The sequence below is a fragment of the Canis lupus genome, chromosome 10, assembly GCF_011100685.1.
Source record: "Canis lupus familiaris isolate Mischka breed German Shepherd chromosome 10, alternate assembly UU_Cfam_GSD_1.0, whole genome shotgun sequence".
NCBI lineage: Eukaryota > Metazoa > Chordata > Mammalia > Carnivora > Canidae > Canis > Canis lupus.
In genome coordinates this window covers 46057798-46075023 of record NC_049231.1, presented here as the reverse complement: position 1 = coordinate 46075023, position 17226 = coordinate 46057798, and the positions used below count along the sequence as shown (strand labels likewise).

The window sequence follows — 17226 nt, the reverse complement described above, 5'->3', positions numbered from 1 at the left end:
AGGGATGAATGGATGGAGGAAGGAACCAATTGAAAGAAAAGGAAAAGAGACATACAAAAAGATGTATCCTGACTCTACTTCCCCTTCAGCTACTGCACATTTTTTCTCTTTTGACCTCTCCTCCTATTCTCCTTTGGGCCTGTTCTAGTCAGGTGCACCCCAGCAGTCCACCAGAGCTGCTCTTGTCAAGGTCACTGTGACCTCTACATTGCACCCTCGGGCCCCTGTTCTCTCTATATACTTGCTTCCCAGGTGATCTCATCCAGTTTGTGGCTTTAAACATCACTTAAATGTGGTGACTCCTGAGCTTGCCTCTCCAGAAGGGAGGATCCAAGCCATCTCCTTGGTCTCGCCCCTGGGATCCCCCAAATGAACTTAGTCTTCCTCAATTTCATTAGACAACTCCAATCTTCTGGGTGCTCAGGCCCAAATCCTGGGGGTCCCCTTTGATTCCCCTCTTTCTCCTATAACCTCTATCTAGTTCATCAACAAATCCTGTCAGTTCTACTCTAAAAATATATCCAGAAAGTTCCTACCCCTCACCACCCACCCTTATTCCCAGCCCCTTACTTCTTAGGATTATTGCCATGGCTCATTTGCCCGTCTCCCTCTCTTCCTCCCTCCCTTTTTTTTTTTTTTTTAAAGATTTAATTTATTCATGAAAGATACACAGAGAGAAAGAGGCAGAGACACAGGCAGAGGGAGAAGCAGACTCCCTGCGGGGAGCCCGACGTGGGACTCAATCCCAGGACCCCAAGATCATGCCCCGAGCTGAAGGCAGATGCTCAGCCATTGAGCCGCCCGGGTGCCCCTCCCTTACTTTCTTTTAAAAAAGATTTTTATTTATTCATTCATGAGAGACACACATAGAGAGGCAGAGACATAGGCAGAGGAAGAAGCAGGGTCCTTGCAGGGAGCCAGATGCGGGACTCAATCCCAGGACCCTGGGTTAACAACTTGAGCCAAAGGCAGGCACTCAACCACTGAGCCACCCAGGTACCCCAGTCTCCTTTCTTCTGCCCTTGCTCCCCAGGTTCCCAGTCTATCTTTAACACAGTGGCAGAAGATCCTGCTTGGAGCAGTAGTGGCCAGCTCACACTGAGGAAAAGCTCATGCACTGAGCCCACCCTTAGCCTCCCTGACCTCCTCTTCCCAGCCCTCCCCTCCAAGGCTACAACTATGCTCTCCCTGCAGGGCCCCCAGAGCTGCCTCATCTCTTCCACAGTGCTCTGACAGAAGTCAACCACCTGCTCATGAAGGTCTTCCCTGACCCTCATGCACAATCTCATAGGCCTTCCACGTTCCTCCCACCCCATCTCTACTTTCTCCTTTCTCCTGAGCACTCGTGATCTATCTTCACTCAGGAGGACAGAGATTTCTGTCTGGTTTTGCTTTTGCTGTATCCCCAGAGTCTGTAAAGAGCCTGGTACAAAGTTGGACTCAACAGATGTTTGCTGGCTGGCTTGGCTGAGCGGATAGGTGGATAGATGGATGGCTCACAGGGTACTCTGAAGACAGACTCAACTGTGGACCCTCAGCATCTCTGAGACACTGTGGTATAGATGAGACCAGCCCTCCCTCCAGCCAATGGCCCAGTTAGGTCATGGCCAGCAGACTCCCGTCTCCCCCCATGACACCACTGACAAAAGCCACTTTCTTTTCCTCAGACGGGAGAAAATGAAAAATGTCAAACAGCCATATTCTCCCCTCTAAAGATAGTTTTCTCTTAGAATGTGGCTTTGTGTATTTTGTGTATTCTCCCAAGAGATCTGGTTCTATAAATTTGGGTGGACAATTGGGGCAGAGTAGCCTGTTTCTTATTATTTTTTTTTTTTTAAGATTCTATTTATTTATTATTTATTTATTTATTTATTTGAGAAAGAGAAAACAAGTGGGGGGAGAGATGCAGACTCCCCACTGAGCAGGAAGTCCAACATGGGGCTTGATTCCAGGACCCCGGGGATCATGACCTGAGCCAAAGGCAGATGGTTAAGCCTGCTGAGCCATCCAGGTACCCCTAGGCTGTGTTTTCATATCTCTGTGTCCTCAAAATCCCACACCAGACCATGACACCAAGTAGGTGATCACATATTTCTATAATCAGTGAATGAATGCAGGGTTTTTTTTTGTTTTTGTTTTTGAAAGTGAGTTTAAGAAAAGGAGGCAGCTCAAGAACTCATAAAAATACACAGATTGCTGGTTTAAACTGTCTAAAAATGAGAGCCAGTCAACACTTAAACCCTCTGCCTTGAGGGGGGTAGGTGCAGGGGCTTCCCCCTCTCCCCAACATGTGGCCAGGCCCTTGCCCCCTCATATACCCACTGTCTCCCACCTGTGTTCAGGTGTGAGAGGCACCTCATCTTCATCCAGATCCAGGGAGTTGAGGTCAGGACAGTCATGTACAAGTGCCTTCTCTTGCTTCTGCTCCAGCACCAGTTCTCTACAGGGAGATGAGAGCCAACAGAGCTCAGTGTGGTCCCCAGTCAAGCAACCCTGACCCTGGTCTTCAGACCCCGTGAACCTGGCAAGGCCTAGGAATGACAATTCCCCGGCTCCTGCGTCAAGGCCCTTAACATTAGATTTGTATGGGGCAGGGAAGAGGCATCATATTATATCAGTTGTGCAGTCTCTGATTAAGTAGACAGGAGCAGATAGGCTTGAAAGAAGATTTTTACCACACAACTTCAAACATGCCTTTGTGTACCTTGTTTTGGATCTGCCCACTTTTTAACACATTAAGACCTGGGCCTAGCCCCATCTCTTCCTCCCAGGGTCTGAACACACTGACCTGGATAATCCCCCAGGCTCATGGTTCCCAGAGCCCTTGACACAGGGCCTGCCTTTCCTCACTAAGCCCCTGAGAGGCACAGTTCATCCTTCTGCCTTCATAATCCAAGCCCCCTCAACAGCCTGGGAGCTTCCCAGCCCTAGTCCTGTTCCTCCAGGTCCTTGCCCTGGCTTTGTCCAAAGGTCCTCAGTTCATAAAGAGTTTACCTCCAGCCCAGGCTGCCATCTGGAGTTCGCATCCTCCCAACCAGTGACAGCTGAATGTGCCTGGGCCCCTCTGAAGCCACAAGTCTGGGTCTGGATTCCCTTCCATACAGGTTCCAGAGTCCCAGCCACCTGGGTCAGCAGATCCATCATAGCCCCGCCACCCTCCTTGCAGGGCCCCACTCCATCTCTGTTCACCCTACTTCCTCTCCATTCTTCCCATCCATTCTCCATAATATGGCCTCTGAAACATAGTGGGGAACACATCAGTATCCACTTAAAATTCTCCCAACTTGAACTTGTGTTTATGAGGCCTCTTGTGACCCAGCCCCTGTTCACATCTTGGCTGTGCCTCCTGCTGTGCTGACCCCCAGTCCCCATTCCCCAGAGCTGAGGATTTCAGTTCTAGTCAGCCCCCGGAATACCTGTCATACCCACCTTCACGTGTGTGGTCACCTGTGTTGCCCCCCAAATCTTCTCATTCTCCGAGGTTTGGAGAGAAGGATACCTGTGGGGCACCTTTCCTGATTCCCCCAGGTTAAAGTAGATGCCTCCACCTAACTGTGAAGTTGCCTCCACAACTTCACATTGTGAGAAATACTAGAATCATTAGGATAAACCTCCAGGAGAGTGGGGCTGCACCATCACCTCCACATGCCCAGTGCTTAGCGCAGGACCCAAGAGAGTCAGAATTTCCCAATGCCCGTATCACTGTGACAATGCTCAGGTTGTGCATCTCTGGAAGAGCCATCTGCCTTTCTCTCTTCTCTCCCACAGAATGCTTGAATCGGAGGTGAGAGGCCCACGCACGGGTATGAATTGGGCGGAGTCCCCCTGCATCCCACCCACACCAAACCAAGGTTCCCAAGGCTCCTGAACAAGGGCTCTGTATGGGGCAGAGGTCTGGGGCTCACTGCCCTCAAGATGACCCCCTCTGACCTGGCTACTGCTCCCTGTGCTTATTATTCACCAGGGTGCACAGGGTGACACGTGGGTATCAGAGTAAGGTAGGCTGTTTGAACTCAAGGGGAATTTGTTAGGAATCTCAGAGGACAACCCCCCGAATGAACACCCCACCATGGAACTTCTCCCACACTCACCGCTTCTCCTGCAGTAAGTAATCTAAGCTGTTGACATAGCTCTCCGAGGTCCCAGAGGTGAACTGGAGAAGCAGGAGGTGAGTGAGAACGGAGGACAGAGAGAATGGTAGAGAGGGGAGAAGAATAAAAGTTAATCTTAATGAAGTCCTTTATTTTGTTTATGTTTTCTAAATAGGCAATACATACCTCTACATGATTAAAAACTCAAGAAGTAGGGACGCCTGGGTGGCTCAGTCGGTTAAGTGTCTGCCTTTGGCTCAGGTCATGATCCCAGGGTCCTTGGATTGAGGCCCACATCGGGCTTCTGGTTCAGCGGGAAGTCGGCTTCTCCTTCTCCCTCTACCCCTCCCCTCTGCTCATGTTCGTTCTCTCTCTCTCTCTCCCCCCCCCCCAAATAAATAAAACCTAAAAAATCCCACAAAACTTGAGAAGTATAGAGGCATACAGTAAGATGTCTCCCCTCACCTGCATCCCCAGCCACCCAGGTCCCTCCTGACAGGTAACCACAGGTGTTTGCTCCTTCGTGTGCTTTTGCACACATTTTATCCACAGACAAGCAAACAGTAATACATTACAGTAATACATGCTCCCCCACCCACCCATAACACAAAGTAGCAAACCATGAACCCTATTCTACCCTTTGCTCTATTCAATTAATAGCATGTCTTGAGGGTCATTCTATACCAATACTAAAGAGATAAGTAAAAAAAAACCCACAGAAAAAAACAACACGTTTGGAGTATTGTAAGGTAGGACTAGAACATAATGTATTAATTCCCTGGTGGTGGTGGGCATTTAGATTGCTGACAATCTTGGGCTATTACAAATAATTAAGTCCTATTCTCGGAATGCATTTCCTGGATCCATGGGTCCCTAAGTATTCCCAGTCTATCTAGCAATAGCTGTTTATTCCCATCCGGCTTGAAGCTCATCACTAAAGTTTCCATTTAGACATTCCAATCCATTGGACCAGAGTCAGCCTGAGTGTTTGTGCCTGGTCTAGCATAGACCCAAGCACCAAGGTCCCCCTTTCCCCAGGAGGATAACCTCAACCTTAGGCGTGCAAGCCTTGAAGCCTCGCATACAAAAGTGGCATCAAATTTGGCAGCACTCTAAGCCATATGTTAGCAGGGGTTAGCAGCAGAAATAGGGGAGAGATGCACTCCAGCCACAAGAGCACAAGGGCTGGGGAGAGGCTGGGGGGGGTATGCGGTTGAGGAGGGATGCTTAGGGGGAGATGCCCAATGAAGGGCAGTTGGGTTATGGCCAAGGAAGAATGGCCAAAAGGAGGAGTGGCAGGGAGGTGGTGGTAACTGAAGAGTGGCAAGGAGAGGAGGCCAAGGGATGACCACTGGCTTACCGAGGTGTGGGTGTCTACCACTAGAGCTGAGGTCCTCTGGCTTGGGCCTGCCATGTTCCAGAACAGCTCCTCCAGGGAGGCCAGGCTCCCCTGGGGGTCCAGGTCCTGCGGCTCCTGCTCTAACTCCTTAGGCAGCTGGTGGGTCTCTGTGCTGAGGCCCTGAGGCCCTGTCACAACCACCCACTTTTGGGCTGGGGTCCCCCTGCTGGCCTGTGGTACCTTTAGGTTCAGGAACTCTACAGGTGGTGGGCTCCAATCAGTGGGGAACATGTCCCCAGCTGCATGCACCTTGGGCTTCTTTGACAACTTGGGAGGTGGAGCTGAGGTAGGACTGCTACGACGCCGCACGGGGTGGAGGACCCCCTGGTGCAGGGGATGGTCAAAGCAGCTGCCCTTCAGGCTGGGCAATAGGATGGGTGCCACTTCAGCTGCCGGGACCCCTAGGGATAAGACAATACTATGGTTTCTCCATTGAGTCACCACCATCCCAGCTACTGTGCCATGCTGGGTGAAGAGAGGGGCAACTCAGGATTGATGTGGGCAGAACACAAGGGGAATCCCTCAACCATGGGTTGTCCATTCACCCAGGGCCACAGGTCTCAGAATGGTTCTACCTGTGCAGGTGAGAGACACCTACCTTCTTCCTGAGGAAGGGCTAGTGGAGTCTTCTTAGGCCTGGCCATCTGCAAACTGCTAAACCTGCTGGACTTTCAGTCCTGGAAGGAAATGTCTGTTAACTGAGGTGAGCCTCCAGAAGAAAGCCAAATGCTCTGAAACTCTGCTTCCCTACAGAAGAGGGCTTGGGCCCACTGGTGCCCAGGAGATCCTCCTCCAGCTCTACCCTAAGGACCAAGCATATGTACCGTGAAGATCAAGTTGCTGAGGTGAAAGGGGTTCAATGTGACTCCTCATTTCAAGTGTGTTATAGGCAAGTATATGGACATCAACATTTTTGTTAGACCTTTATAAAATCAAAATTAGCACAGCTCACAAAAAAGTTGTTGAATGACATTCTGCACTTCTTGCTTGCTCAATGTCACCCCTATAAAGACTGTTTCTTCACAAGGGGTAGGGAAGGGCTCTCTAGTCCCTGACATTTTCCCAAAACTAGCACAAACATGGCATACAGAAGGGCTTGGTGCATTTCTGCTGAATGAATGACTGATTTAAAGAAACCCAGGGCTGGTCCAACAAGCCTCCTCCAGTGTTAGGAACTGTCCATCCACAGTTAAGATGGATCATGCCTCACACACAGACATCTCTTATCCTTTCAGGCTCAGGATCAGGTAAACTGAAATCCACATGAAAGGCTAATATCTGAGTGAGCTAATGACCAAAGGAAACAACTGTTAACAAAAAACACAAACACTAACTCAACAAGGGTTCAAACCCAACACAAGTGGAAGACATTCAAACTAATATGCCTATGAAGTATTTTTCAATCATAATTAAATCATCAAAAAATTAAAAATTTATAATAAATGTTGACATGGTTGTGAGGAAACACATTGCTGTTGATACTGTAAAATGGTTTATTGTTTTTAGAGAGCAATCTATCAATATAAAAATAACTGCAAAAATGTTCACACTGGCAGTAGGGAACCCCAGAAGCCTGTCCCTCCACAAAAGCACTAATTAAGCTGACAAAACCTGTCAGAACCAAAATTTACAGAACTCTGGACTCTAACAGGAAACTAACAATAAGCAGGGAAAGGTTTAATGAAGAAAGGAGCTGCTAAATTCCAGTAAAATCGTGTTCTGGCTTTTGAATTTATCTACCTTTCATCCCCTACCCCCAGCTATGGAGGCTGCATTCCTTCTTTTTTTTTTTTTTTTCAAAGATTTTATTTATTTATTCATAGACACACACACACAGAGGCAGAGACACAGGGAGAGGAAGAAGCAGGCTCCATGCAGGGAGCCCGACGTGGGACTCGATCCTGGGTCTCCAGTATCACACCCCAGGCTGCAGGCAGCGCCAAACCGCTGTGCCACCAGGACTGCCGAAGAGGCTGCATCCCTTGTGTGGCTTGCTGGTGCCAGAGGGGGAAATATAAACCTTGTTCTCAAAGAATTGTGGTTGTATGTTTTGACCTGGCTCCTGGCTCCCTGAGGGATCAACTCAGGGTGTTACCTTTTTTTTTTTTTCTTTTAATCGCACTTGGAACTTTCTCAGGGCTGGAGTGGCCTCTGAGGTAGCAATTGTTGAAAGCACTTAAAAGCAAGTTTACCTGCCACAACCATCTAGGGCAAGGGATAACAGGTGGGGCAAGCAGCTGAGAGTCTGAACAGCTGAAAAGGAAAAGGCTGAGGAAGGAGATACACAGAGGAATAAGGGTTTTAAAAAGTTCCCATGTGAACCAGAGTCCAGAAGGCCACATGCATGCTTAGGAAAGATCTGAGAAGACAGTAAGTTTTAACCTCTGGCTGATCATTAGGCTCCTTATAAGTAGGAAATGAAGGCTAAGGCAGAGTTGCATAAGGCTTGCCTAAGCTTTGAGGGAGTACTCCAACAGAGAACCAATCTGCAAAGACCAGAAGAGTTTTATTGTGGGGGTGATGGTGGCATTTAGGGAATTTTCTAACAACTTACCAGTTAACTACTAAGCTAAAGGAACAGTGACTTCAATGACCACACACAACAAAATAAAAATGGCTTTATAAAAATAGTTTAGAAAAGTCATTAAACAAGCAACTACAACTCAAAACAACCAGCAACAGCAAATTCAGGTGTGTATGTCTGTATGTGTGTGTGTGTAATCCTATTTCCAGATTTGCTGCATTATAATATTCAAAATGAACAATTTTCAACAAAAATTGTAAGGCAAAGAAACAACAATGTATGATCCATTTATAGTCAAAAAATGAATGAAAGAAACTGTCTCTGAGGAGGCCCAGGCATTGCACCTACTAGGCAAAAAATTCTAACTGTCCTAATAAGCTCTAAGAACCAAAGTAAATAGTGAACAAAGAACTAAAAGAAACCAGAAAAGAATGAAGTTTCACCAAATAAGAAATATCAATAACATTTTAAAAATTATAAAAAGGAACCAGACAGAAATTCTGGAGTTGAAAAGTACAAAAATTGAAATGAAAAAGCTAAGTAGTTTCAACACAAGGTGCAGGCTAGCAGAAGAAAGAATCAGTGAACTTTTACAGAGGTTAATTGAGATGGTCAATTCTGAGGAACAAAATAAAAAAGAATGCATAAGACGAACAGAGCCTCAGAAACCAGTGGGACACCATGAAGTATATCAATATATATGTAATAGGAGTTCCAGGAGTTGAGATAGAGATGATGGGGCGGGGGGAGAGAAAGAATACAGTACTTTCAAGAAGCTCAGAAAACTCCAAGTAGGGGATCCTTGGGTGGCGCAGCGGTTTAGCGCCTGCCTTTGGCCCAGGGCGCGATCCTGGAGACCCGGGATCGAATCCCACGTCGGGCTCCCGGCGCATGGAGCCTGCTTCTCCCTCTGCCTGTGTCTCTGCCTCTCTCTCTCTCTCTGTGACTATCATAAATAAATAAAAATTAAAAAAAAAAAAAGAAAACTCCAAGTAGGATAAATCCAAAGAGATCCATGCCGGGGATCCCTGGATGGCGCAGCGGTTTGGCACCTGCCTTTGGCCCAGGGCACGATCCTGGAGACCCGGGATCAAATCCCACATCGGGCTCCCGGTGCATGGAGCCCGCTTCTCCCTCTGCCTGTGTCTCTGCCTCTCTCTCTCTCTCTGTGACTATCATAAAAAAAAAAAAAAAAAAAAAAACAAAAAACAAAGAGATCCATGCCTAAATACTTCACTTCAAACTCTTATAAAGCCATTTAGAGAATCCTTAAAGCAGGAAGACAGAAGTGATTTATCATCTACAAGGGAGTTCCAATAAGATTAACAGGTGATTTCTCATCAACCATGGAGATCAGCAGACAGATGAAATATTCAAAGTGCACACAGAAAAGACTATGCACCAAGAATGCTGTATCCTACAAAATTATCCTTCAAAAAAGGAGAAAATAAGATATTCCCAGATTTTATTTATTTATTTTTATTTTTATTTTTTATTTTTTTTCCCCAGATTTTAAAAACCTGGGAAAATTTGTTTCTAACAAATCTGTTCTACCAGAAATACTACATTCTTTAGGTTGAAGTGAAAAGATATTATAGAATAACTTGAATCCATATGAAGAAAAAAGAGCAGTGATAAAGGTATACATAGGTATACATAAAAGATAGTACAAATATTTTTATTTGTAACTCTTTTTCTCCTGATTTAAAAGACAACTGCATAAAATAATACTTACAAATCTGTCTTGATGGGTGCCCAATGTTTAAAGATATAATTTACATGACAACAACAGTACAAAGGAGAGAGTGGGAATAGAGATATATAGGTGTAAAGTTTTGTATCTTATTGAAATTAAGTTGGTATTAATCTGAACTAGTCTGTGAACTATGTGATATTTATAGGTAAATAAAAAAGCAAGTATTACTGTAACTTTGGTTTGTAACTCTTCTTTTTTACCCTTGTGATTTAAAAGACAAATGCATAAAACAACAATTATATAACTATGTTCATGAACAATGTTCAAAGATGTAATTTTTTTTAAAATTTTTAAAAAATTTTTATTTATTTATGATAGTCACAGAGAGAGAGAGAGAGAGAGGCAGAGACACAGGCAGAGGGAGAAGCAGGCTCCATGCACCGGGAGCCCAATGTGGGATTCGATCCCGGGTCTCTAGGATCGCGCCCTGGGCCAAAGGCAGGTGCCAAACCGCTGCGCCACCCAGGGATCCCTCAAAGATGTAATTTGCGACAATAAAAACATAAAGCGGAGGGATGGAATTGGGAGTGGAGTTCTTGTATGCTATTGAAGCTAAATGGATGTTAATTCAAGCTAGTTTGTTATAGATTTAAGATATAAATTATAATCTCCAGGGTAACCACTAATAACTTAAAAACATAGAGAAAAGGAAATGAAGAAGGAATCAATATGGTATACTACAAAAAAAAATTAAACACAAAAGAAGGCAGCAGTGGAAAAACTGAGGAACAAAAAAGATTATACAAGAAACAAAATAGCAAAATGGCAGAAATTCTTTTTTTTTTTTTAAAGATTTTATTTATTTATTCATGAGAGACACAGAGCGAGAGAGAGAGAGAGAGAGAGAGAGAGAGGCTGAGACACAGGCAGAGGGAGAAGCAGGCTAGGCTCCATGCATGGAGCCCGACGTGGGACTCGATCCTGGGTCTGTAGGGTCACAACCTGGGCCGAAGGCGGCGCTAAACTGCTGAGCCACCAGGGCTGCCCAAAATGGCAGAAATTCTTATCAGTAATCAGTGTAAATGTAAGTGGACTGGACTCTCAAATCAAAAAGTGGATCTTGGGCAGCCCGGGTGGCTCAGCGGTTTGGCGCCGCCTTCTGCCCAGGGCGTGACCCTGGAGACCGGGGATCAAGTCCCATGTCAGACTCCCTGCACGGAGCCTGCTTCTCCCTCTGCCTGTGTCTCTGCCTCTCTCTCTGTCTCTCATGAATAAATAAATATTTTTTAAAAGGTAGATCTTGTCAAAATAGATTTAAAAAAACATCTGACTATATGCTGCCTATAAGAGACTCACTTTATAACCAAATAGGTTGAATGTAAAAGGATGGAAAAGATACTCCTTGCAAACAGAAATTCAAAGAGACCTGAAGTAGGTATACTAATACCAGACAAAACAGACTCTAAGTCAAAAATTACTATGAGACAAAGAAAGCCATCACATACTGATATAAGGGTCGTTCATCAAGAAGATGTAACAATTAAAAGCATACGTGCACCTAAAAACATAACTTTGGCAGAGTAAAGGGGGAAACGGTTATAAACTGATAGTTGGACTCAATATTCTATTTTCAATAACAACTGGCAGAAGATCAAAGAAAATAAAGGACTTGAAAACCACCATGAACCAACTAGACGTAACAGGCATCTACAGAACTCTTCACTCTTGCAGCAGCAGGGTACAAGTTCTTTGCAAGTACACATGGAATTTTCTACAGGACACATCATATGTTAGGCCACAAAACAAGTGTCAGTAAGTTTAAGAAAACAGAAATCCTGGGGTGCCTGGGTGGCTTAGTCGGTTAAGCATCTGCCTTGAGCTCAGGTCATGGTCTCTAGGTCCTGGGATTGAGCCCTGCTTCAGGCTTCCTGCTCAGCAGGGAGTCTGCTTCTCCCTCTCCCTCTGCTCCCACCCTCTCCTTGTGCTCCCGCTCTCTCTCTCTCTCAAAGAAAATCTTAAAAAAAAGAAAAAGGAAATCCTTTATTAAGTATCTTTCCTCATCATAATAGAAGTCAGAAAACAGAGGGAAAACTGAGAATTTCACAAATATGTAGAAATAAAACAACTCTTAACCAATGGATCAAGGAAGAAATTGTAAGAGAAATTAAAAAAATATTTAGAGTTAAGTGAAAACAAACACAATATACTAAAACACATGGGATGCAGTGAAAGCAGTGCTCCCAGGAACACACAGCTGTAAACACCTATGTTAAAAAAGAAGTTGTATATGATTCTCCCTATAGGAAATGCTCAGAATAGGCAAATCCATAGAGATGGAAAGTAGATTAGTGGTTGCCAGGTGCTGGGTGATGGGGTGGGAGGTGGATTGGAGGAGTAATGGGGAGTGACTGCTCAATGGGTCCAAGGTCTCCTTTTTTGGATGATAAAGACATTCTGGAATTTGACAGTGCTAAAGGTCGTAAAACATTGCGAATTTACTAAATGCCCCTGAATTTAAAAATGATTGAAATGGTAAATTTTATGCTATGTGTATTTTACTACCAGAAAAGATAGATATATAAATTATCCATGGGGCGGGGGGAAGTACACGTAAAATAATGTTAAGTAAGTAGAGGACAGTACAACTTGGTAGGAATCATGGATTAAAAAGAAAAAAATACTGGGATCCCTGGGTGGCTCAGCGGTTTAGCGCCTGCCTTCAGCCCAGGATGTGATCCTGGAGACCAGGGATTGAGTCCCACATCGGGCTCCCTGCATGGAGCCTGCTTCTCCCTCTGCCTGTGTCTCTCCTTCTCTCTCTGTATCTCTCACAAATAAATAAATAAAAATCTTAAAAAAAAGAAAAAATACTTAGAGATACATGAAATAACCATATTAAGTAAAGGATTTATGGTTTATAATTTTTGTACAATGGCTAAAATTATAAAATATCCTAAATTTGTGTCTATCTACACACTGAAGGGCAGCATCAGATGCTTCTACAGGACCAGTGAGATAAGGATAATGCTGAAAATTATCCTCTGCCCTGGTTCTGACACCTTGTCCCCCTTTGGGCCTTTAGGGAGGTGTTGCCCATGACCATTTTTCCTCCATTCACCAGTGGAATTTTTTTCTTGTTTTTCTGTCTTAAAGAAGTTGCTTTTTCTTTTTCCTTTTCCTTCTGCAGCCTCTTTTCCTTCCAGTCCTTCCTGAACATTGCTTCTGATTGAACCTTCCCTTACACAGAGCATCAACTGAATTGTGTGACTTCTTTCGCTCAAAAGCCATGGCCAGGCAAAGATGTATCACAGTTCTTCAGAGGATGATGAAAATATTCTCTATCTTAATCATGGCAGTTGCTACTCAAACTACATATATTTGTCTTATTGGATTAGGGCCCACCCCAATGACCTTAATTACCTCCCTAAAGGCCTTATTTTCAAATACAGTCACATTCTGAGGTGGTTAGGATTTCAGCATATGAATTTTAGAGGGTCCATTTAGCCCATAATAGTGTATTTGGTGGCAACAGCCCTGCACTCCATAGAAGGTGGAGGCTGGTGATGGAGGCCTCTGAAAACATTAAATATCCTTTATGTGTATCAGAAAGCGTGATACTGAAAGTCCAAAGGCTTTTTTCCTGTGTTCCTGATTTGGACATCATTTTGCTGCCAACCTAAGTCAGGACATGAGCATGGTCACAGAGACTTCAGCTCGAGCAACCAAAACTTGTGCATGACATTCTACCCAAACTCTCAATATGTAAGTGGGACCTCAGCTAAAGATGGACAAGAGAAATCGCTCTTATAACCAGAAGTATCTGAAAAGCTGTTTAGTCCATAAATAACAATGCCTATGATAGGAAATGTCTCTGTTCCTAAGGGTATTAGGAAATTAAAGCCTGGATCCATCAGTACTTGCAGAGGATGAGAAATATGTGGAAAGAATGAGGCATAAGCATGGTGATCACACCTCCAGCCTTTTAATGGAGGCATTATAACAGACAAACTGTACTGTAAAGGTAGTCAGTAGCAAGATTTGCAAAACCTTACAAAAGTTAAAGAGCAACAAAATATTTCCTCAGCTTTCTAATCATGCAAGGAAAAGGGCTTTGGGAAACAACCTGGCAGTTTCTCAACTGGTTAAACACACAGGTACCATATGACCCATCAATTCCACTCCGAGGTATAAACAAGAGAGAAATGAAAACATATGTCCACAGAAAATCTCATCTATGAACAATCCAGCAGCATTATTCATAATAGCCAAAAAGGGGAAACAACCCAATGTCCATTGGTTGTTGAAGGATGAACAAAATGTGGTATATCCATATGATGGAGTATTATTCAGCTATAAAAAGGAATGAAGTACTGACTCATACTTCAACATGGATGAATCCTGAAAACCTTACACTAAGTACAAGAAGTCTGACTCATAAAACCATATCCTGTGTGGTTCCACTTACATAAAATGTCCAGAATAGGCAAAATCAGCAGATTAGGGCTAAGAGAGAGGAGGAAGGTTGGGAAGTGACAGTTAAGGGATGTAGGGTTTATTTCTGGGGTGATGCAAATGTTCTAAAATTGACTGTGGTGATGGTGGCACGACTCTATCAACTGTACATGTTAAATGGGTGAATTGTACAAAAAGAAAGTATAAGGAAAATAAAACTGAGGGTCCGTGCTAATATGATGTTAATCTTCCAAGAGGACAAAGTAGTATAGAATCAGGAAGCTGGAAAACATGCTAAAAGCTATTCACATTGTAGATGCTAACCAAGAAGCAAGGAGGAAAATAAAATACAAAGAATAAAATATATCACTAAAATCTCCCAGTAATAAATGTTCCATGTTAGTGATAGCGCCTTTTGAGAATATAGGGTGGGGGGGATTAAGGCTGTTCTTTAAAAACCCTTTTATTTAGGGAACTTAAAGTATACCATATTGAGACTGGAACATTTGCCAAAGACAAGAAAACCGCCCTAACCCAAGCAAATGTTGCAATGTTCAGAAGTCCACAGAGATGCTAAAATATAAAAAGAACCAGAAACTGCTGATGCATTGAGACCAAGTCCATACAGCTAAAGCTGCGTGCAACTGGGGAGGGTGGGAGGGAAGGATATTTTCTCCTTTTCAATCGGTTTCTTTTCTGAGCATAAGTGCTTTCTATGTCTTCCTAACAATGCAGAGCCCACTAAGTGTGGAAACACAACCCCAGTCTTTGTTCCATGCCAGGGTTGATGGTTTTTGCCATTCCAGTTTTGGCTGTTCCTCAAGATCATGAAAAGCAGCACACTCTGGTTTCTGAAAGTTCAGCAGGTCACTGCTCCAGATGGAGCACAAGACAGAGGAGCACTTTAAAGTATAAAAGAGGAGTTAATGTGTCATTGCTGCCTGAGGAAACTTACAATTTGTCCGCCCCTCTTCACCCGCACAATACTTCATGTATTTTTACCACACTGATGACGGGGCCCCTCTTGAGTCACTTGAGTGCACAGATGAAGTCTTGTCTTGGAATCCCATTGCCCAACTCAGGGTCCCACACAGAATGGATTCTCAGAAAATTAGGTGGTGGATGCTACTATACATTCTGTCTGCCTGGGCTGCCATAACAAAATACCAGCATACCTCAGAGATATTGCAGGTTCCATTCCAGTCTACCGCAATACGGTGAATATTGCTATAAATAAAACTAATGTATTTTGTTTTGTTTTGTTTCCTGGAGCATAAAAAAGTCATGTTTACACTACACTGGCATCTCTTAAATGTGCAATAGCATAGTGTCCAAAAAAATAAATGTACATGCTTTGGTTAAAAAATAATTTACTGCTAAAAACTGGTAACCATCATCTGAGCTTTCAGCAAGTCAACCGTCTTGCTGGTGGATGGTCTTGCCTTAGTGTTGATGGCTGCTGACTGATCAGAGTGGAAGTTGCTGAAGGCTGGGGAGGCTGTGGCAATTTCTTAAAATAAGACAACAATGAAGTCTGCTGCATCAGTGGACTCTTCCTTTCATGGACTTTCTCTGCAGCGTGCAATGCTGTTTGGTAGCATTTTATCCACAGTAGAACTTCTTTCAAAATTGGAGTCAGTTCTCTCAAACCCTACCAGTGCTTAGTTGATGCTAAGTTTATGTAATATTCTAAATCCTTTGTCGATGTTTTAAAAATCTTCACATCATCTTCACCAGGAGTAGATTCCACCTCAAGAAACTACTTTCTTTGCTCATCAATAAGAAAAAACTACTCATACTTTCAAGTTTTTAAGATTGGCAGCGATCTGTCACATGTTCAGGCTCCACTTCTAATTCTGGTTTTCCTTGTATTTCCACCACATTTGCAGTTACTTCCTCCTCTGAAGTCCTAAACCCATCAAAGTCATCAGTGGGAGTTAGAATCAATTTCTTCCAAACTCTTGTTAAAGTTGGTATGTGACCTCTTCCCATGCATCATGAATGTTCTTATGGCATGTAGAATGATGAATCCCTTCCAGAAGGTCTCCAATTTACTTTGCCTAGATCCATCAGAGGAATCACTGTCTATATATGGCAATGATAGCCTTACAAAATATATTTCTTAAGTAGTTAAGATTTGAAAGTTGAAATTACTCTTTGATCCTTGGGCTGCAAAATGGATGTTGTGTTAAATATGAAAACATTAATCTCATTGTACATCTCCATCAGAACTCTTGGGTGACCAGGTGCATAATGAGCAGTAATATTTTTTTTTAAGATTTTATTTATTTAGTCATGAGAGACACAGAGAGAAAGAGAGGTAGAGACACAGGCAGAGGGAGAAGCAGGCTCCACGCAGGGAACCCGATGTGGGACTCAATCCCGGGTCTCCAGGATCACACCCAAAGCTGACAGCGGTGCTAAACCACTAAGCCACCGGGGCTGCCCGAGCAGTAATATTTTGAATGGAATCTATTTTTCTGAGCATCAGGTATCAACACTGGGTTTAACATATTCTGTAAACCATGTTGTAAACAGATGTGTTGTCATTCCGGTTTTGTTGTTCCATTTCTAGAGCACAGGCAGAGTAGATTTAGCATAATTCATAAAGGTCTTAGGGTTTTGGAAATGGTAAATGAGCCCTGGTTTCAACTGAAAATCACCCGCTGCATTAGCCTCTTACAGGAGTGTCAGCCTGTCTTTTGAAGCTTTGAAGCCAGGCATTGACTTTTCCTCTCTAACTATGAAAGTCTTGGACAGAATCTTCTTTCAATAGAAGGCTGTTTTGTCTACATTGAAAATCTCTTTTGGTGTAGCCACCTTTGCTAATGATCTTTCTCTAGATCTTCTGGATGACTTGCTGCACCCTCTACATCAACACTTGGTGCTTCACTTGTACTTTGATGTCATGGAGATGGCTTCTTTCCTTAAACCTCGTGAACCAACCTCTGTCAGCTTCATACTTTTCTTCTGCAGCTTCCTCACCTCTCTCAGCCTTCACAGAATTGAAGAGAGTTAAGGTCTGCCTCTGGATTAGGTCTTGGCTTAATGGAATGTTGTGGAT

At 43.8% G+C, this 17226-nt stretch overlaps 1 protein-coding gene across 5 annotated transcripts in view; it reads right to left on the bottom strand.

The window, feature by feature from the left end:
• FAM178B (family with sequence similarity 178 member B) overlaps positions 1–17226 on the bottom strand; it is a 110051-nt gene that overhangs the window by 84191 nt on the left and 8634 nt on the right. For 3 of the 5 annotated variants that reach the window (XM_038551100.1, XM_038551102.1, XM_038551104.1), the window contains exons 2-5: positions 6089–6167; positions 5671–5891; positions 4092–4153; positions 2333–2440 (exon numbers count right to left, since the gene is read on the bottom strand). In XM_038551100.1, the coding sequence (XP_038407028.1) occupies positions 2333–2440; positions 4092–4153; positions 5671–5891; positions 6089–6134 (437 nt within the window). In that variant the 5' untranslated portion in view covers positions 6135–6167. The other 2 variants (XM_038551101.1, XM_038551103.1) reach the window with 2 other exon arrangements.